The 22,672-nt window shown below is 47.8% G+C and overlaps 1 protein-coding gene across 3 annotated transcripts in view; it reads right to left on the bottom strand.

Annotated features, from left to right (window-relative positions):
* SLC25A22 (solute carrier family 25 member 22) overlaps positions 1 to 22,672 on the bottom strand; it is a 52,851-nt gene that overhangs the window by 24,611 nt on the left and 5,568 nt on the right. Inside the window, exons 1-3 of one of the 3 annotated variants that reach the window (XM_071558741.1) lie at positions 21,929 to 21,950; positions 4,388 to 4,494; positions 228 to 353 (exon numbers count right to left, since the gene is read on the bottom strand). In XM_071558741.1, the coding sequence (XP_071414842.1) occupies positions 228 to 353; positions 4,388 to 4,407 (146 nt within the window). In that variant the 5' untranslated portion in view covers positions 4,408 to 4,494; positions 21,929 to 21,950. Of the gene's footprint in view, positions 1 to 227; positions 354 to 4,387; positions 4,495 to 9,755; positions 9,863 to 21,928; positions 21,951 to 22,672 lie in introns of those variants that run through there. The other 2 variants (XM_071558740.1, XM_071558738.1) reach the window with 2 other exon arrangements.

Genomic DNA, 22,672 nt, shown 5'->3' on the forward strand with positions numbered 1-22,672 from the left:
CAAACAGATGTGCCCTCTGCACAGGTCTCATCTGCTCGGCTCAGCAGCCTCAATAGGTGCTCTATTTGGATTATCTGCTCTAGCAAGCTTGGCTCAAGATAGTACCCTGGCTTTCCTGAGGACAGCCCAGCTCCTAGAAATGCCAAACTCACCTGAAAGAGGTAACAAAGAGCAAGGACTCCCTCCCAAAAGCCCCAGGGGATGCTGCTTGTGTGGGTGGTACTCACAAGCTGGTGTACATCCGCTGGCCATTCTGCTGGTTCTGCAGGCGAGTTTTTGCCAGGTCAATGGGAAATACACAGGTGACCCCGATCAGCCCAGCTATCCCTCCATTGATCAGCTTGGCAGGTAGACTGTAAGAGGATGAGACAGAGAGAAACAGATGTCTTAGCACTGGGTAACATCAGGGGGGAGAAAGAGGAAAAAACTGAGTTCCTTTGCATGACCAGAGTTAACACATCACTGTGAGACAACCACTGTGCCTCCCCAGCAGGATGGGAGCTCTGCCCCAAGGCAAAGCTTGGCTCCAGCTGTATAAACATGGGAGGTGGGGAAAGCAGCACATACCATCAGGAACAACCACTGCTAAGTGGAGTGGAGCCTAACAGCTAGCCCACACATGGCTAAAAGCAAGAAAAACCACCATTCTACAGGACCCTAGGGTTTCTGCTGTCCCTAGAGGAGAGACAGTGCTGGACCATCTACCGTGTGGACAGCCTTTAGTTAGGGCCCGATGGCATCCGAGCCAGCAGGTTTACTGACAAATGCTTTCCTGCACCACAATCAGATACACAGCTAATGAGAGGTTCGTGACACGTCAGCTGCCATCATGTGGGAACGAGCCCAGCAGAAGCGCCCAGCTGGCAGCCAATGAGCAGACGGCTGCAGCTCCGGGAAACTGTTTCCAGACCCATTGCCCAGGGCGAGGGGAACACACACAAAGCAATAGCCTCGCGAAACACAGGACTGGCAGCCTGCAGGGCCACAGATGCAGAGACGTGAGCTCATACCTCATGGGGAAATCAAAACCTGGCTGGCTGCGTGCTTCCAAAATGCGGGGCTTTTTCCACTCACGCTTGTGTTCCTACGGGGAATTGTTGCAAGTGGCACTGAGTGAAAGCCAAATCAGTCAGACATGAGTTCCCAGCAAATTCAATTAAGAAAAATGTCCTGCACTTATATGCTCAATAAACCACTACACACAGAGACAAAGGACACCTGTTTGAGTCAGCTCCCTCCAATAAAGCACAAGATATGGCTCCCGGAGCATAGGATGTGTTGGATATTAAACTGATGGCTGACAGCAGTCCTAGATTGCAGTTGGGTGAGCCAGCAAGGCCTAGTCCTCAGACAAGGGGATCGAACACACTGCCTTTCATGACAATGATGTGTGCTGCTCTGGATGGGGAGACAGACTGCATTACCCCTTGGAAGCAGCAGCTGGCCATGGCATGGTGGGGTGAAGCCCTGCAAATACGTTCCCCACAACAGCACTGCAGAGCACTGTACATCAAGGGCAATTGCAAAGAGGATCAATAAATGGCCATGCTCAAGGGGAAAACAGGATATGGAGCTTCAAAGCTTCAACTTGAGGTCTCTCTGAGAGAAGAAAACAGAAGAGGGGTGGAAAAAAAAATAAAAGCCTTTGTCCACAAGTGCTAAGCATGATCTCTTGACACCCCAGGAAATTCGTTTCCTCTGCTGTCCTGCAGCCGAAGCTCCTTCCTCCTCTACCCTTGCACTAATATAACACACACTGAGCCCCAGAGCTGGCACAGCTGGAAGAAGAGGAGCCAAGACAGACAGACAGATCTGAACTCAGCCCACAACTCCAAACAAGATAGTGTAGGCCAAGATTAAATCAAGCACAGCACATTAGGAAGGCAGGCCCAAATCAGTTCATGAGCTCAGTGGAAGGCCAGGTTGCAAGATTTCACCAGCCTGAGACTTTGTTGCCTCAGGGATCTTTGCACCACAGTCTGAGAACAGAATAGACTTGCCTGCAAACTCCTATGCTCAACTTGTTCTCAGGACATGGGAAAATTTCAAACACTAGGCTTTCATGTCATGGTTCCCACCTCATTTAACCTACAGTTATACTAAAAGAGGAGGTTAGAGACCAGATAAAAGTGTGTCAAGATAGAGGCACCATTGGGAAGGAGTGTGTTTCAAGACAGAATCACCTCAGTCTGTCCAAATTCAGCTCTGAAGTCAATGCTGGGAGACCATGAGGTACAACCAGTGCTCCTTTCCATCCTCAGCACTGTCATCACTTCTCTAAGTGTCCCTGAAACACCTAGGGCAAGCCTTTTGCAAGCTATTCCAACAGTGAAATCATCACAGGGTTTATATCAAGTGGCAGTGAGACAGAGACACAAAAATCTTGCCTGCTGCTGCTGTAAGTGCAAGAAACTCCCCAGTTTCAGCATGGACTCCAGCAATAAAGGGAAATAGTCTCATGTGCCTGAGCAAGCCAAAAGTTTAGGCAACGTGGGCTGCAGAGCGCCTCTCCCTCTGTCTGTGGGTGAGAAATCCTTGCTCAACAACCCCATCACACCTGAATCCAACTATCCAGGTTCCTCCATGCACACTGCAGAGGGAGGCTAGTATGGATGGATTATGGGGCAGGATCTGGCAAGATGCTGAGATGAAGATCCATGTGCACTGAAATACAATACCTAGTATCTCACCTTGCATCAAATCATTGCTGTTGATATTAGTCTTTTGCTATCAATCTTGTTCTACTAAGGAGTAAGCTTAAACAGATCTCCTTGGCTTGGCTGCCTGTGACTGCTGTGGACATGTGGTCACATAGAATGGAGAGATCACCAAAGCAGGAGAGATGAGGGAATTGAGGCATAAAGAGTAAAATGAGTCAAAGTTCACTGCACCTGAATCAAAAGCTTTTTCCCTTGTGACTAAGTCATCCCACCTTTCACGTCAGTGCTCCGTGCTCTCTCATGGGATAAGAATCTGCTGTGTGTGTCTCTCTGTCCTATTTAGCTTCTGCACAGCTACTGCCTCTCCCCAGCTACATGTGAGGGCTTAGTGAAACAAGGACAACACAGGCTAGCATGCAAATAAAGCCACTTGGTCACTTTAACACAAGAAGCGATAGAAAGGCATCCCACTTCTCCTCAGCCCTTTTAACTAGTCCCTGTAGAGAACAAGTTTCTGTTCACCCTGTCAAGAGCAGATCAGAGGGGCCAGGGGACATTTGGTAGGACATGTCTCCTCTTCCTTTAAAATACCATGTTTCAAATGGCCACAGACATCTGGTCATTTTGCTCTGCTGAGGCTATCAGGAACACACGTCTATGAGGCTCCATGGAGGTGAATCTCAGGTGCCCTTCACAGGTGTGCAAGAACAGTGCCAAATGCTCTCCAAATGGAGCAGCCAACGACAGGCAAATCTAGGCACATAAACACTTTGCAATGCCGTATTATTATCAGCACAGCTCAGGATTGTTCACATTTGCAGAAGACAGGCATACAGGAATATATCCTAATCATGGTAAGGGCTAAGAAGGGGCAGGCCTCTTGCCTGCAGCATTCAGGCACTGCCAAGCCCTGGCCCTTTGTCACCAGGTTTCAGTCACCCACTGACTCCAGCTGTCCTGAGCTGGTAAACTGGAAAAGTAGGTGTTAGAAAAGGATCACAAAAACCCTCAAAGGAATCCCACAGCATGCAGTCACTTATCCAAGACAACTTCATAAGCAGCAGAAAGTTAAAACTATGTGCAGGATTGTGCAGATCCAGCTGACACAGCTCCTAGGAAGCTAGAGGGTAAAACTGTCTTTCCCAAAAACACATTCCAATTCATTTCCAGGGAGGACTCAAATTAAGCCTTTGCATATGCCAGGACCAATGCTCTTAAGCTTCCACTGTGCACTTAGGTGTCGCTAATCATGTTCTTCATGTTCCTGCAATCACTCAAGCACTGACTGGCTTTAAAAGGGCACAGGGCTGCACAGAGCTACGTGGACTTTGTAATTACAAGCACTGCATCCTTGACTGGTCAAGGAGCTGGCTTTGTTCCTTTGATGCCAGCAGCTGGAGTCAGCAGATCAAGGTGACCTTTGAAAGAGGAAGCAAAAAGGAACAGACTAGTGCAGGATAGAAAGCAGAGGGTAGAAAGAAAAAGGCAATGAGAAAAAAGAACTGAAGAAAGCAGAGCCGTAACATCATGGCAGAGACAGAAAATTAAGAGAAGGTTGGAAAAAAACGGTAAAGAAAGAAGTAGGGAAGAAATAGAACTGTTTAAGGCCAGGAGACATGATCAGGTGATTTCTCCAAATGCCTGTATCAAAAATGGAAACAAGTTTGAAAGACTTAAAAGAAAAACCTAAAACACAACCAACACAAAACAATTCTTTAAAAAGTTACCTGATCTGTTTATCAGCCATTTAATTCAAACTTGTTCTTGTTAAGAAATGAATCTGTTCCTTCAAATTGTTCTTCTTCAGTCACTTCTTTTTCACTTCAGTTTCTTCCTGAGAAAGGACAGAAAGACACCAGGGACACAGAGTTGAGACACTTAGACTCTTCCTGAAGCTCAGGTGCTACTGGGCAGGCTGTAGGTTTAGGCCAGCTGAGGAACAAATGACTCAAGGGAACGCCTGATCCCCTCCAAGAGGAGACTGAGTTCCATAGGGAGTCTTATAAATGTGTGTATATAAATATACAAGGACATACGGAGGGAAATGTTGCCAGAGTCATAAGTTCTAGCAGCATGTGAGGAAGGGCAGCAGTCAGGCATGGCACAAGCTCTGCCCAGCACATCCAGGACATCAGTGTCTGTCACTTCTCTCAAACTCCAGGGTGCATTTCACACCATACCATTTGAATCCCCAACCCACTGTAGGTCCACCAAACCACCCCAAGACAATAATGTGTCATTGCAAGACATGTTCAGCACTTCCCTCCAACACATATGTGCTGTTTCTAAAGGAGAGTCTTCAAAAAACTGCACCTCCAGAGGTTACTATCCTTCCTCTATTTCTGAGTCCAAACAGACAGGCCATGCTCAGTCTCATGCCAGCATTGTCTGTTAAGCAGAGTCTGTCCCTGCTCAAGCCATTGATGCGACCTTGCCCTTTGAACCGCTCCTTTCAGCTCAGCTGTGTTAGCACAGCACTGAAGCTCCAAGACTGAAGGAACCAATTCTTTCTAAAACTCCTAACTGCTAGTTTTTAATGAGAGCTGGTAGAAGTTGCCACACAAAGAAATCTGGACACTGAGAAAATTTCAGAAGCAGCCACAACTTTCAGCTTTCTGGAGACATCCTTGCCTCCTCACCTCCAGACCGGGAATCAGATGCCCTATGTTTTCATCAGGCATCTCAGCAGCACTCAGCCAATTTCTTCCCTCTTACCTTCCACCTGCCGCCTGGATGGCAAGACAGAAGTAGAGGACATACCTTTGCCCTTTGCCTCTGGAATGAAATTTGCCCCTTAATTGCAGATTTCCTAAACCAAACAGAATCTCACATCCAACAAGGTGGCTTACAGGCTGACACTTCTACGCTGGAGATACAACTTGAGGCCCAGATCATTCCTGAGAATAAAAGGTCCCTGAAAGTGTAAAAAGCTAGTGATGGTGCAAACAACTATGGGAAAGAGTTCAGCACAGACCTGCTCCCTCTCCCTGTTACATCAAGTGCCAAGGATAGAATAGTGTGAAAGCATTTGTACTGTCCCACTCTTGGACAACATGAGACTGAAACTGCCTTTTCTGGAATTGCACATTGAACTAAAGCTGTGAGAGACCAGCACATGGAGCTCACTAAGGAAATGGACTTCTCTTCAAAACATTGCACACAAAACTCACCCTCTGCACTACGTTGTTATACATCTGAGACCTCTGTTCAGACAGTTTACCTGATCTCAGCTAATTTATGGACACAGACCCTAAAAATCTCCAGATCAGCTAAGTCTTCACTTTCTGAGTGAAAATCACCTACACCTTTCATTAGGTGTGCTTTCATATGCACATCCACAAGAACAGTTTGGTTTAGGTTAATCTAATGTTCTATCACTTTAACCAGAATAAGAGCAAAATATAAAAATATAGGAAGACCAGTTGTTGAAAGCCTGTAACACTTGCATTAATAAGCCCTGAGCCATGAAAACTCATGAGACATGATAATGTCTACACACTCAATAAGATACTTGTGTTTACAGAGGCATCTCTGACAAAATACATGTACTGAGTGGTCCTGATAGCCTGCACAAAGGTCTGGCAAAACTTCCCCTTGTTGTCCCTGCTGTACCCTTCCCTCCAGAGGGCCATTCAGAAGGCCAGGCACCCACCGCAAAGGGCAACACCAGGAAAAGACACCAAGGCTGACAATATTCACCACTGCCAGGAAGCCAAAAGAGTGAGCGACCGATATGGACACACAAATGTGTCACAGCACTGTTTCTTACCTGATGACCAAAGCAGGATGATGAAGTTCCTCTGCACCAAGAGAGTCTTGGGAGAGCTGAGTCTAGCTTTCTATTCCCTTTTTTCTTTTCAGTTTTGGCTTCAGCATTCTACCTCCCCAGAGCCCTCCCCAGCTGTCTCATCCAGCTTAGAAAACTGCTCCTGATTCCCACCAGGGAACAGATGCTCCTGTTCCAGCTGCACAGCAAGACAGGGTAAAAAGAACCTTCCTGGGTTTAAAACTGGGCAGAGTTACAAGTTTCCTTGGTGTTGCTGTACAGCCAGCAAATACCAGGACTAGTATCATCTCCCCTAACAAAAGCCACTCAACTCATGGACGACCGACTGGAAGCAAACAATGTGATCATTTTACAGCAGACACCAGCACTTGATAACTGTTTAAACAGCACCTGGCACAGCAGAGGCCTTTATGTCTGTGACCAGGGGATTTTAATGAATTAAGGGATTTTAATGCACTGAAGTGGAAAGCTTATTTGAGCTCTGTTTGTTTAAACAGAGCTCCAACGAATGACCATTTGCAAAACAAACTCAAAGTTGCTGCAAACTCGTATCTGAACACTTTGCTGTAATTTACAGAACTTCCTAAGTCCTTTAAAAGATGGTGAATGATGAATCCTCTAGTGCTCTGTCCAGGGATTTTCTGTGGAGAGCCAGACCCCAGTCATTTCTAGGGCCAGAAAATAGCTGCTAGAGCCCTGCAGTCTATGAGGTGGAAAACCAGATGGGACAGAATGCTAGTAGTTTTATAGGACATTTAAAAAACAAATTGAGAACAACTTTATACATTTAACCTAGAAAGAAAAGAGATTAAGTAACAACCTAAGTATAACTCCCCAGAAACACAGTGCTATAAGGAGCCAAAAGCTGCAAATAAAAGCAGGCAAGCATCTGTAGCCAAGGAAGGGTATAGCTCCAAGACTTCCTACAGGAGCAGTGTCAGGCAGCAGAGTTTGCATCTTCCTAGGATATCTCCCACCAGCACCTCCATTGGGGCAGCAGAAAAGCCAGCAATACCAAAAAGGTGCTGATGCCTCAGAAAGGCTTTGTATGGTTAAACTTCATGGCCAGGGCAACAATGGGACTCACTGCTGGAACTGGGAATCTGCATGGCACAAGGAGCTGAGGAACTGGGAGGAAAACGGTGGTGGGTGGGCAGAGGAAATGAGCACCACAGACTCACCTGAAAGCCAGGAAGGCTGAGCAGCCCTCATGGAAGGGGGATCCTAAATTAAACATCCTGTATTATGAATGAGAACTGCATGGGCTTATTTCCTTCCAGAGTGCTGTTAACACAGCTAGGCATGGATTAATGCCCCATTACTTGCACACCAGGATGTCCCTTTTACATTTATTAAAATGATTAAGCAAATTAGTTTCAGAGCCACACGCACACCACAGCACAGGGAATCATCTCTGTGCTAGGCAGAGAAGTGCAGACAGCCCAAAGCTTACGCTGACACATGTAAATAGCCCAGGAGGCTCCTTAACCCTGCTTCTCCCTTTTCTCACCTCCTAAAAGCCAGCTCTAGATAGCGACAGAGCAGCCAGACTGCAGTATCACAAGGCAACCCTGGCCAGCTTTGGATGTATCTGGTCCTCACAGCCTAAGCCACTGGCAAAGCAGTGCTGTTTTTTTCCCCTGCTTTGCCACACACCACATACACTACCTAGACTGTAAGGGTTTCTCCAGGAAGGCCAACCTTTGTATCTGGTCTCCTGATCAGCCTGGGGCATGGGGCTGAACTCTCAACCTTTGGTTCTCGCCTTATCACCTGAAGGAAAAGTGCTTACCAAAGAACCAGAGCCAAACAGGGGGCATGGAGGGAAGCACATGAACCTCATAGTATCTCATACCACACGTCACACCAGCAAGCTTGGATTGGCAAAGCACTCAACATGTCCAACATCACAGGAGAAGGAACAGATTAAGCTTACTCACACCTCCTGGACCACGCTCATTGCATTTAGTGCCATCACACTGCCCTATGGATGTGCATTTCCACCTCTATCCCCAAATGCCACTGTTCTACCCAGTCTTGCAGGGTACAGCACCCTCCTTCTCCCACTTTTCCCCTGCCAGGCTTTCAGAGCCAAAGGTGCCATCTTCCAAGACAGCTGCAGACTCCCAGTCCACCAGCTTCCACAGTCCTGCCAGCAGGACCCTGCACCCCCTCCAGAGGCCAGCACTTTGCTTCTGCCCTCTGCCAGCCCTCCCATTCCAGACTCTCCTCTCTCCAGCCGCTCCACTGAAGCTGAGCACATTCTCTTAGGCGCAGAATGCTGGACATGCCAGTTCATCTGAGCACACACAGGCTGACGTTTTTACAGAAAACCTTTAGCAAACGTCAGCTGGTACTGTGGCCGAAGAAAGCAAACACGTCTTCTCCCTACACCCAAACATGTGTTCCCATCCCTGATTTCATGCCAGCACAAACATTTGTGCAGAGCAGTCAGGCAGGAATGAGATAGAACTGGAGGCCAGCACATGCTGGAGCTGTCACTGAAAGCAAACATCCAAACTACAACCTTGACTCGAGAATAAATAGCAAAAGGGAAAGTCAGGACTCCCTTCTACATATTCCCATTTGTCTTGAGAGCAGGCAAACTCAGGGACCAGTGAGAGAAGCTGATGCCAAGAAACAGGGCTCAGAGGGTGAGAGGAGTGAGCAAAGCTGTGCCAGCATCCACTGTGTTAAGAGGACACAGCCACATAACAGCTCACCATCAGAGAAGGTGGGGGAAGCAATCAGCAACAAGTACCTGCTGGGAAAGGAGAAACCCTCTGGGATCAGCACAACACTTTCCTTCACAGAGCAAATACATCTGAAGGTGCAGACACTCTGCCCAGTTTTGCTAATCACTGAAACAAAGCTGTCATCGCAATGATTAAGGTTTAAAGAGTTCAAAATGAAACTGCAAATATTTCCTGAGAGAAGCTGCTTTCTAGATGTGTGATGGGCACAAAACACACAAAGGAGTTGGCACCAGGAAATCTCACCTGGGGAGAAGCTGTCAACTTGGCTCTCCCCTGCTCAGAACATTTTGGGATAGGGGGGTTGGAAAGAACTGGTGGCAGTTTAATCTCTGCTGCTTGCTTGCCTTTAGGCCCTTGAAAGCAGGGATTGAATTTTCTTGCAGGGTCAGGCAAGGCATTAGTCCTCAAGAAAACAAGGCAGCTCTCACACGCTGGTGGATGCTCCCTACTGTCACAGACTGTCCCCTCTCCAGCTGCACAGGGGCACAGCACAGCCCCTTCATACCATTCTGCCACCAGACAGAAGTCCCGGGGCTGCAGACGCAAACTCACCTGCCTCGTGGCCAGCAGTCAACTGTCCCTGTACCACCAGGACCTTTGAAAGCACCAAGCCCAGTGCAGTTTTCCCCCTTGCCTCAGGGGATAAAAGGCCAAAGTCCCAGTTGGGCGGTGCCATGCCAGCCACTTGCACTATTGGCTGTTCACATTTCTCCCTTCTGTAGGGACAGGCTCAGTGGCACAGCACTCACTCAGCTTGCAAGAAACAGAGATGCAAAATCCCAGCACAGAGATCCCAGCACTCCTTCCTGACAGCCCCTCGCAAGAACACTCAGCTCCTGCAGTCCCCACCCTCCACAACCTCTGTCTTGTGTGGCTTCCCTTCATCTGCTCAGGGTGACCCCCTTCCACTCCCTCCCATCGTGGTGAAAACAGTCAGGCGGGCAACTTTGCAAAACAGGAGGCAAACTTTGCCACCACATCCGGCCTTCATTGACCTTGTGTGCTGGGCTCAGTCTGGGGAGCCTTAACCTCTTCCTGCTGTGAGACCTTGTGATGAGTACTCTGCAAAACATCTCCCACATGCCACAAAAAAACAGGCAAGTTCCCTGGCTGAGGGCTTGTTATAGAAGTGTTCAGCTTTGCAAACACAGCTGGTGGCAGTACAAATTTACCTGGATGCCCACTGAGGGGAAAAAGGGGAACAAAACTCTTGATTAGCAGTAAAGGCTTCTGAGCTCTCATTCCAGCTGTATCACTGACTTATCCTTCACCTTCAGACGCACAGCTGGTAGTCTGAGAAACACCCTGTGCCTACAACTACATTCAGGCTTAGGAAAAAAATAAGCCTTGAACAAAAACAGTCCAACGTAAGATGTACTTACCCACCAGCCACATCCTTGACCCATGCAAATCACTGTGGTCACCCATAAAGTTGTAAAGAGAGGAGTCACAACAGGACCGTGCTAGAAATGTCATGGGGACAATCCTGCAAGACCCTGGGACTACAGCAATGTCCTGTATTCCGATACTGCATGTGCAGTGTTACAATTCTTCTCTCCACCAGGATCAACTTGAGATTCCAAGAGACACACATAACAGCAGTCAAGAAGACAAAATTGGCCTTGAAAATGCAGCCACCCACCTCACTCTCCAAAGAGGGAGAGGGCCTAGCACTCAAGAACTTCTTTTGAGCTGGCAGAACCAACCCTCCCACCTCAAGGACAAAAATCCCACTGTGTGCTGGAGGCAGTTCTCTCTCTCCAGAATTACCTGCTGCCCTCTGTCACCAGAACCACCTCAACACAGAGGAAAAGAGTTACCAAAGACATCAGGCAGACACTCAGCTGCTCTTAGAAACTGTTCCTCTGTCTGCGTGGTCTCAGTCACTGTGGGAAAAGCCAACATAGCTGCTGACTCCAAAGCAAGCATCAGAGTGGAGCAGCAGGTATTACTGGAAAGCAAGAGGACAAAAGAGCAGGGAAGCAGGTGGGGATGTTCCTGCCTCTAGGCAGTAGGAGCAGAAGGAACACACAGAGTTTTCACACTCCCTTCCCTTTGGGCTCTCCATCCTTCTGGAAGCAACAGAGTGGTCCCCCATTCTCAATACACCATCATGCAACTTTTTCTGCTTTGCTGAGAAGTGCTTTACAGTAAGTCAAGACAACAAGCTCCTTCTGTTGCCTTTGTGAGAGCAAAGACTTGGAGAAAGGCCTCCAAAAAGCACTGTGAGCAGCAAGAAAAGTGCCTTCCTGACCTGGAGAGCTTCTTAAGGCAAAAAAAACACCAACTTGCTTAAATTAGAGCAGAAGCCACTTGCCTCATTACTTAACAAGGGGAGTCCCATGGAGGCATCTTCTTGCGTCAGCATGATCTCTCTCCTAAATGAGTTTCCTACCCCTCAGATCTACTCCAAGACAGCTCAGGAAACAGAGTCTAGTTTCATAGTCCTTGTATCAGATCACATTCCAGTTACCAGATCACATCCCACTTTGACTGGGCAGAAAAGTTCACAGGGGGCAGCTGCTCATTGTGAAGCCATCTGCCAAGACAGAGACTTGAGAGGCCAGATATACCCTTCAACTTTGTATGTTTTGGGAAACTACCCTGGATCAAGAGACAGAAAGTTGACCTCATCTTGAAACTGGACTTGGGTATCAGTACTGCAGCACACCAAAAGGCCCCAGTGTGCATCTGGGATCTGTTATTTTAGAGGCTGCACTGACCTTCAGTCAAGAAAAGTTCCTGTCCTGAAGGCTTTGCAACTGAATTGCAAGACGGGATGAGTAAGGACAGCCCTTTGGAGAAGTGACGCACTCAAGAGTTCACGTGGGAACTTTTGCTATCCGGGACATCAGAGCTGCCAAGCTGAAGGAACCAGAGGGAAGGTTTCAGCAGGACAAATGAGCTTGCAGTCAACTTACTGAGAGCACATAGCAGAATCCTGCTCCATAGGAGGACAACACATTAAAACACACTCTGAAAGCAGTGCAAGAGAGATACAAGTCTAAAAGTCCTCATCTAACCCCTGGCAAGACGTGGAGGAGCAAAGGAAACCCATGGGAGCTGTTGACGCTCTTCCCATCTCAACCCACCTCCTCTCCAAGTTCTCAAAAAGGCAAGTTGGTCTAGTGGACGAGCCTCAAGAGACCTGGCTCCTCTGTACTGCACAAATGCCACATCAAGTATGCTGCAGCCCTGCTCTCCTGTCATTCCTCTGAACACTTACAACATAAGTAAATAGCCTCTAAATTTAGGAAAACTGTTTATGCTCAAAGGCAAACTTGGCGTCGTAGTAGGTGCCGGAGGGCAAAAAAACCTTTCCATTCCTCTCATCATACAATCTTCAGTGATGTGGTGATACAAGATTAGGGCATGGCCACAGCAAAAAGTCAGGCCCAGCATGTTGCATGAAAACAGTGGCAAGTTTCAATCTTTAGTCTGTAGAGACCTGCAAGTCCCTCCACCAGTTCAAAGGGATCCATAAAAAGTACCTACAGAACAAGTAACACATAAACAAACACAATGAACCATATATATGCACACAAGTAATTATTTAAATTAAGATTATAATGAGCTAAGTTATTTTGCAGCTGAAGAGCCAACAAGTGGAAGCACAAGCTAATTGACAGAAAAATTGCCCACACATGATCATGCCAGTGTACAAGCAAGTGGAGTTTGGACATTACTGGACAACATAAGTGGGTGGTTATTGCCAGTAATGCCCCTTTACAAGTGCCACTTTAGAAATCACGTAGTCACATGTTGAACTGGTGTGTTTCCAAATATTTTTAAATCCACCTTCCTCTGGATCTGCTCTTTGTACCAGTTTCTATGAAATTACAGCTTCAGAGACATGAAGCACTAGCTGAAGAAAGAGGACAACTTCACTGAACATTTGGGAGTCTGGCAGATGGGAGACAGAGCTGCGGGAACAATCATGAACTTACGTAAAGAATTTCTCTTCAATAATCTGTGGCGGTCAAGGGAGAGCCATCTAATAGTGGCAGACAGATCAACCCTTTGATCTGAAAGGACATATCATGGAGAAATTAAAGGGTGCAAATCCCTCACTTGGGTGCTTGGCCAAGAGACCAACAGAGTAGAAAAAAGTTCCCTCCTCCTAACTTAAAATAAACACCATGTACAAAACAGTAATTAAAAACAACCAACCAAGAAGCTCAAGGAAAAGCAAGGGTCAGATTCTAGCTCACTCAGTAGGAATGAGGTAGAGCACTGAGTTTAGGTCCCAAGGCATGAAAGGGACCATTCATTCCCCATCAGCAACAAAACCAGGGTCCTTGGCTTTCACCTTTCTCCTCTGAAAGAAAGGGGTGCCAGTGGCCCTGTTGAGAGAAATAAGCATCTTTTCAGGCCAAATTGCAGCAGTATCTCACCACAGCAACACTCAAACCAACACAGCACTGTTCCTGTCAGATGCCTTGAAGAGTGTAGTCCTGGGATGGTGCCAGCTGACTGTGGCCAAACCTAAGGCTGCCAAAGCGGAAGGACTGACAGCACAGGTCAGTGCTGTGCCCACTGTGGACTCTGTGATGAAAGCTGGCAGCCCTACCTCGGGACTAGCACAGGGCATGCAGGATGCATGTGATGCTATTCTAGGCCTTCAGACCCTGATGATGGCCCTAAGTCAAGGAGCCTGTAAAGGACCAACTGTTATGGATGACCATCACCTTCATGTCACAAGATATGTTTTTTTCTCAGAACACTGCATGCAGCACTAGAAAAGACTTTTTTCCTTGAAAGCTGGGGAAGTTCCATTGCCCTCGTCTGGACACATTCCAGCACCTTAATGTTTTTCTTTCAGTGAGGGGCCCAAAACTGAATACAGGATTCAAGGCGTGGGCTTACCAGTGCTGAGTACAGAGGGACAATCACTGCTGTGGTCCTGCTGGTCACATATTCCTGACACAGGCCAAGATGCCATTGGCCTTCTTGGCTACCTGTGCACACTCCTGGCTCATATTCAGATGGCTGTCAACCAGCATTCCCAGGGTCTTTTCCACCAGGCAGCTTTCCAGCCACTCTGCCCCATGTACAGCATTGGGGTTGTTGTGACCCCAGTGCAGGACCCAGCACTTTGCCTTGTTGAACCTCATACAGTTGGCATAGGCCCATCAATCCAGCCTGTCCAGATCCCTCTGCAGTGTCTCCAACAGAACAACACTCCCACACAACTTAATGTTGTCTGTAAACATACTGAGGGTGCCCTCAATCCCCTCATCCAGATCATTGATAAAGATGATAAACAGGAGTGGCCCTAGTACTGAGCTCTTGTGAACACCACTTGTGACTGGCCACCAGATGGATGTAACTCTATCCATCACCACCACTCCCTGGGCCTGGCCATTCAACCAGTTGTTTACCCAGCAAAGAGTATATCTGTTCAAGCCACAGGCAGCCAGTTTCTTCAGAAAAATGCTGTGGGAGACAGTATCAAAGGATTTACCGAAATCCAGGTAGATAGACAGCCTTTCCCTCATCCACAAGGGAGGTCACCTGGTCATAAAAATAGATTTGGTTGGTCAAGCAGCAGCTGCCTTTCCTAAACCCATGATGGCTGGACCTATCCCCTGTTGTCCTGTACGTGCTGTGTGATTGCACTAAAGTTGACCTGCTCCACGACCTTCTGTAGCACTGAGATCAGGCTGACAGGCCCAGATCCTCCTTCCGATCCTTCTGTAGATGGGTGTCACACTGGCCAACATCCAGTCAATGGGGGCCTCCACAGTTAACCAGGACTTACGATAAACACAGAGTAGCTTGGTGAGCTATTGTGCCAGCTTCCTCAACACCCTTGGGTGAATCCTACCCAGCTCCATAGACTTTTGGCTGTCTAGCTGGCACAGTACGGCACTGCCTACTTCCTCCTGACTGCAGAGGATCTACTCTGCTCTCCATCCCTGTCAGCTCAAGGGGCCAGTTACCCTGAGGATCACCAATCTTTCTGTTAAAGACTGAGACAAAGAAGGCATTAAGTACTTCAGACTTTTCCTCAGCCTTTGTCACTGTTTCCCACAGCTTACAACAAAGGATGGGGATTTTCCTTGGCCTTCATTTTGTTCTTAGTTCCTTCTTAGTATGTTCAGCCTTCCTGGACCTGTTTGTTGACCTCCTTCCTTACTTCAGCAAGAACTGAAAACACTGTAATTTTGTGATTGCTGTGCCCAAGATGGTCTCCAACCACCACATCTCCCACCAGCCCTCCTCTGTAAAGAGCAGGTCTAGTAGGGCACTATCCCTGGTATGCTCACTTACCAGCTGTGTCAGGAAGTTACCTTGCACACACTCCAGGAACCTCCTAGGGTCCCTCCTGCAGATATCTGGCAAGTTAAAGTCTCCCACAAGACCAAGGGCTGGTGAGCATGAAACATCAGCCAGCTGCTTACAGAACATTTCATCTGCCTCTTCATCCTGGTTGGGTGGTCTATAACAGACTCCCACCAGGATGTTGGCCTTATTAGTCTTCCCACTGATTCTCACCCAAAGGCGCTCAACTTGATTATCACTATCCTTGAGCTCTAGACAGTCAAAGCACTTTCTAATGTACAAATGTTTCCATGATGGCAACTATGTCATAGCTCTCCTGCTGCCATACTCCCTCCCAGTGTCTTGTGCACCTCCTCACGGGCAGAGCGTGGGAAAATGGAAAGTCCGTGATTTAGAGTAGCAGTACTTAGCAGCAATGAAAATATCAGGGTGTTATCAACATTGTTCACATACTAAACCCAAACCACAGAACCATACCAGCTACTAGGAAGAAAATAAACTCTATCCCATCACCTCCTGTCTTGGTGTGTGCCAAGCAGCCCACAGCTCTAAGCCAGCTGCTCTGATTCTGCATGAAAAGCCTCCTACCCATCAAGTCAAGCAGTTTCCCTTCCTGCCCCTGAAGCAAAGAAAGGGGAGGGAGGGGGAAAAAATCATCACTCTGAGGTACCCCAGGAGCTGTTTATCTTCCTGCAGACTTTTTCTTCTTTTTTTTTCCCCTTGCAATGCACCTGTTAGGAGCTGGACACGACTTGGTCCTCTGCCAGCTGCACCAAGAGGGATCATCATTACAAGTACATACACACTTCTGTCCAGTTCCATGGGGTTTCCTTGCCCCTCTGCCTGTAACAGCCTCATCTTCCCAGTGATGGTTCTGCACAAGCTCATGATGACTGGGAACAGTCCAGGCCTTGAAAGCCCAAATTTACTTGGCAGAAATAGTAAAGTAAAAAGGGGGAGGAGCAGGGAGGATAGCTGCATCTCACCCCAACAGCTTGTAGAAAACCTCACCAAACTGTGCAAGTGTATCAGCTGCTTTTCAGTACCATTCTTCCTGCTCCTCCTTCCAGCTCACGCTCACAACAAAGAGCATGACCTGTAATCATGGCAGAAAGGGGAAGAAGAGAAGAAATGCAGGAAGTCTTCTTTGTGTGAATAGTGGTCTTGGCTGAAAAAAGCCCCCAAAGGGCTTAACTCACTAGTTTTAGAAGCAGTGCAGGACTCTTACTATGCTACAGGCAGGACTACCAGAAGAGAGACACAAGGCACCATTCTGGACTGCATCATTACAGGGTGGGGGAGCAGAAACCATAACCCGTGCTTCTGTGAAAAAAAAAAAACCAAACAAAAAACACAAAAGAAAACAAATAAAAAAACCCCACAACAACCACCAAACCAATCAAGAAAACAAACAACCCCCCCAAAAAAAACATTCAAATTCACACAACACCCGGTGGCAAGCATTCTGACAGCTTTCCACAGGACCTAGCTAAGTGCTGTGTGTGGCAAGTCCCAGACCAGTAAAAGGCCCACAGTGCTGCAGAAAATTAAATTGCTTGCAACTATTTTTGTCCTTTCACGAGAACCTTGCTCTGTCAGTCTCCGATACGAGCAGCGCCAGAATACACTAGCTACTTCCTCTGTCCCAGGATTCACCAAGGGGAAATAGGGTAGACAATGAAGTAAAATAGTATATAACCTGATTGGAACAGACTTCAAGCATGGGTTGCTAAAGTTTATTTCTGCCTCCCAGTCTGTGTCATATTTCGCTGATTCATTTTACAGATCCTTTCCTAGAGTCAGCAGAGCATAGGAAATACCCAGGGCTGGCTGCTTAGTAAACCTGCAGTGAAAGTTCCCTTCTTGCTCTTAACTCCCTTCACAGCTCCACTCATTAATAAAAATACAAAACAATAAAAGAGAACCGCACACATAATACACCTTGCCCAAATTTCCTCCATACTGGCTGGTCCTGAGTCATCACCAGTGATTAACTGTTGCCATGCACTGAGGAGGACACGGTTATTAAATTAATAGGGGCTGCTTAACCTGGCTACAAATATACATGAGTTCTTTGTGTCTTAGTGAGCTAATAAGGCATGCGCTAATTACATTAATTCAAACAAGCCCAGCATGCCCTGAGGGCAAGGGAGAGAAGGGTGCAGCAAACCCAGGCTCTTTCATAATAGCTGAGAGGGAGCTTGGAAAGTACTTGCCTTGACACAGCTTTTGAGCAGCAGCACAGGAGTGCTGTGACTGACACCCTACCGTGTGCTCAGCCCAGCTGCTGCCTGGTTAGGGTTGCAAAAGGCCCTGCTCGTTCATCCAGTCTTTAGTGCAATGATAGACACAGTATCCTCCCTCCAAAGGTCCAGCCAGCTTGTATCTTCTTACCTCTGTGCCCCAGAGCACGTCACAAGCCTTGGGATGACACCCTGCTGCTTTGGGACTGTGAGCCAGAGACCTTGCAGGCAATCCCTTTCCCACAGGGACCACACAGCCCCAGCGGCCTCAAGCCATGGAGCAGCACCAAGGGCTGCAAGTCACCCAGCATCCAGCCATGTGCTGCTCCTCACACAGACCTGTCTCCTCTATGTCCCTGAAGTCAGCTAGGACAGCTTGATCAGACAGCAGCATGCAGAGTCTGCAGTGGGAGTTTAACCAAGTTACACAATCCCAACAGGCTCCCTTAACCTATCTGGCAATGGAGGCAAGCAGGCAGGACTGCGTACACCACTTAGGTCAAAATAGGAAACGAAGCCTTCAGAAACAGGACCAGAGCAGCAGAGAAAAGCAAAAGGATCAGGAAAAAGCATCAGGAAGGAGACACAATCCCAGCAAGGTTCAGATATGCTCAGAGAGAAGCCTCCCATCTCTCCAGTCCAAGGTTAACCAGATCCCTCACCTCTGCCACACCTGGCAGGGAGGGCTCAGCATCAGCTACATTCACATTACGGGTGCCTGCTAGGCACCGCCACCACTTCCTGGCACGCAAGGAAGGGATAGGAAGGGGAAGAGGAAGGGAAGTGGGTCATACTTCTTTGCATCTCCAAGGACACATGCTCACCAAGTGCTTTCTGAAGCATATGCTTTTCCTGTGAACACTAGGTGCCTGTACCTGGAGCAAAGCACAGGCGCTGGGGTTTTTCCCTTCTGTTTCCTTCTTCCTATACCACGTGCATCTATCTGGCAGTATACAGGTCCATCCCGAGGAAACCTGAAAAGCAATCACCTTTCTCTGGCAGTAAGGACTATGCTACAGGAATTGTAGGGTGTTACAAGGACATGATGCTGTGTCTCCCTCTCCAAGAGATAATCTACAATCAGGCACCAGGTGAGATCTAGTCCTGCGGGAGGAGTACCACAACACAGTTTGTCCTCCACAAAGAGGCACTGCTACAGGTTCAGTGCAGTCTTGACAGTGTGTTTGTAAATATTCTTATGAAGGGAACAGTACCACGGATTTTTAGGCCCTGTAAATTGCATCTCTCATACAACATGTTACTCAATCACTACTGCCAAAGAGAAGGGAGCTCTTCCCTCCACCAGCAACTTGAAGAATTTATTTCGGACCAGGCCTATTTCTAGGTCAATATGTAGCTGCAAACACACAAATGCTTCTGCTGTCCAAGGCCCAAGCAGAGAGAAGTAGGAATGGCTGCCTGCCTGCTGTGCAAACTAGGAAAAAAAAATAAACCAATAAACAACAATGAAGCAGAAAAAGAATCCTTGCAGGGAAGCCTGGGAAATAGGAGCTTCTGGACCCTCGGCAGAATTATTTAAAAGACCTACAAATCTAGAGTCCTGTGGGTCTATGTGTCCACTGATAGCTGCCACTTGGAGTCCCAAAGAGGGACAGCTTGAGCCTGACTGGAACCACAAAGCATCCATCCAACCCCAGACCCTGCCCCTGGAGCAAAGCCACAGTGCCCTGAGAGCACCAGCCACCAACATGGGAACCAATGTTAAAATATTGCAGGTTAATGAAAGAGGACCCCAGGGTGTGAAAGGACATACTCCCTCCTGTGTCATCTTTTCGAGTCAGGAGCTGGGCTCCACCTAAGGCAAGGTGACTGAGAAGCACAGAGCTGGAGCCGCCATGTAAGCACACAAACACTGGTGCACAGGCTGCTTGCCAGAGCCAAGGCTGTATTTCAGGTGCCTTTCGTACAAAGGACCAGACACAGAGTTGACAGGATAACAAAAGGACATCTCCCAGCCTCCCAAACACTTTGCAGCAGCAGCCAGAGACCTTTCTGAGGAAGAAAGCTTAACTCATTACTTCTCAGAGCTGAAGGCAGAATTTGACTAATGCTCCCAGGACACTAGAAGAAATGCCACTTAAATGTCATGTTAATCAATATTCCTTGTCTCTCAGCCACAGGATACTGCCGCTGCCAGCCCCTTTGCTGTAGGGGTACGTGAACACAACTGCTCCGCTCCTGCATCACAAACAGCATTGCTCTCCTCCCCACCTCAGCTGTTTGTTTGTGTCAAAGCTGTTCAGATCATAGCAAAATGGTTCCTAGCTAAACACAGATCAGCAGCCCCACATGGGTCATGCTGCTCCCAAAGGGGTTAGCAGCTCCTCCAGGGAAACTCATACGTGCTCCGTGACAAGTGGGGGAACTGTCAAGGGGACTGTAACCAGGCAAGTGAAAACACATGCAGTCCTGGTCACCTAAACAGAGCACAAGGAGACGGGTAATACAAGAAAGGAAAAAGAGTGAGAGGAAAAAACGTTGTTCTCTGGACATTAAATGCCTTACCTGGCAGTGCAATGCTGCTACCTGCCAGATGTATCCAGGACAATTCACCTGACACATCCTCAGCAAAGCAATTCACCTTACATTGCTTAAGAATTAGACCTGTCTTTAGAAGTTTCCAAACAAAAATCATCCCTGAAGGACACCTCACAACTCTGCTCTACCAACCAACCAACACTGTCTCACCAAAGAGTGCGTGCCAGGAACAGCAGTAGACACAAGGAATTGTCATGCCAGTGAGCAGCATGACAGCCACATTGCCTCAGGAGACTAACAACCATTTGGCAATGCAGGAACCAGACACACCATCCTGCTCCAGAGGTCCTTGGACAAGGGACTTCTGGGCTTCAATCCATGATCTCCATAGGAACCTGCCTGCCCCACAGCAGAGCCCACTCATAACATGATGCACCACTCTGTTCCTGCCATGCTTAGTGTCATGACCCTAGGTCTGGCACCAGCTGGGGAACCCATGTTCTTCCCCTGCAAGATCATTATACCTCATCAGGGGAGAGGGAAAGTGAAGGCTGGCCACAGCAGCCAGTTCCGCCAGAGTTCATCAGGGTCCCCAACTATGACATGTAAATCCACTCCTATCCCATGTCCTTTCAAGCTGCCAGCAAGTTTTCCAGCTCACATATATACAGATGTGTGTCCAAACAGTTTTACCTTTTACCACAGCTGATCCACTTGATTCCAGCTCCAGACCACTTCAATTTGCACTGACACAGGTCCAGGTAACTGCATCAACACAAGAGACAACCCGATGGCAGATCACCCTACAGCCTTCCTACAATCTCACCCATGTGCCAAGCAAAGCCTCACAAGCTGCACAGCAGCTCCACAGCCTCTCTCCATGAGCTGACCCCGTGCCTCTGCACACTGGCCATTGCTCACCTCCACCAGAGCAGCCTGACAAGTGGGCACACCAGAGGTGCAGAGCAAGCTCCACACCACAGAGAGACAGAGCCACAGAGGCTGAGTCAGCAGTGCACAGGTGCCTCCTGAGCACATGGAAGTCGCAGGAGCAGTCTGCTCAGCCTCCCCAGGAGGGTGCTGGCAGGCTGCACGCCGCATGGTGCACTCGGGCACACGCCCACACACAGATCAGCAGCGGCCTGGCATTTCTTTCCCCCTTTCAAAGCCAAATTCAGACCATCTGTTGAAGTATTTCTGCAACTCATCTCTCTCTCAGGAAGGGCCGGGGCCTGATTTTAGTTGTTTATATAGCGTCTGGCATTTCTGGAGTGCTTATCACTTCAGTATCCAAGCTATTTCCTTAAAGCTCTCCACTAGTTTTGAAGAATCAGAGTTGGGCACCGGTGATTCTACATTGTAAGTTTCTGAAAAAATAAAAAAAAAAAATTAAAAATACAACAGCTGCTCATGTCAGGCTGCTAATAAGGCACGTGGGATGGTTCAGGGGAAAGGGGTCAGGCCATCACAATGAGTTTTATGTCCTTTGAAAAAACTACTATCCTTAGAAAACAGCCTTCATAAGCAACAGCTACTCCCGAAGGATAAGATGAACCAACAAGTGCTCCTGTTGCCTTATAGAGAAGAGCTCAGCTTATCTAAGGCATGGAAAAAGAAGCTACTACCCCTATCCATGAGAAATCCAACACAAACTGAAAAAGGAAAGAAGAAGAGGCCATTTACTACATCAGATCATACCTTCTGCAACAGCTGTCATTGCCACTGTGTAAGTGGCAAAACCCTGGAAGTGCTGCTGTCGCCTTTTGATTGTAGGGAACAGAGTCAGAGACAGACATTTCAGTGTTTATCCCAGGTCAGGCTCTAAATCTGTAGCAAAGAAGAAAGCAGTACCCAAATTCACAGTTAGCCCCTGGCACAATCTGTCCCTAAACCACAATTCCTTCTTTTTTATAAATCCCTAAGTATCGCAGAGCAAAGAGTACAGCATTGAACAGGGCACCAAACATGCTCCCAGTCTGCACATGTCCTTGAAGGAGGTGTTTCCACCTCACCATACCCATCAGGCAAGAGGGAACTGCCCTCTTCTGTGCCAAAGCATGCAGGCAGCACACCCATTAAGAGCAGTAAGGTGTCAGACACCACAGTGACAAGGACTGAGTACCTGGCAGCAGAAGAAATGAAGATGCTCTGCCCCAGACTATGCACACCACACGCCACTGCTTCCTTCCATGTGCTTATCCACACAAAACCAGCACTCATCCTGGCTAGGAGCTTTCACACCTTGTCCCTTGTCAAAGCAAAAAGGATTTGCTGGAAGCTGCAGCTGAATTCAGAAATGAAGGATCACAGCTACTGGACTTCCTTCTGGCTTGGTCCAACCCAATAGCTCACTTGCACAGCACCTCTCTTTTACTAAAATGATGTGCTGAAAGCCCCTATCTTTGTGTTCTAATTAAAATAGAAAAGCACATGCTTCCTTTC

The sequence above is a fragment of the Pithys albifrons genome, chromosome 6, assembly GCF_047495875.1.
Source record: "Pithys albifrons albifrons isolate INPA30051 chromosome 6, PitAlb_v1, whole genome shotgun sequence".
Lineage (NCBI taxonomy): Eukaryota > Metazoa > Chordata > Aves > Passeriformes > Thamnophilidae > Pithys > Pithys albifrons.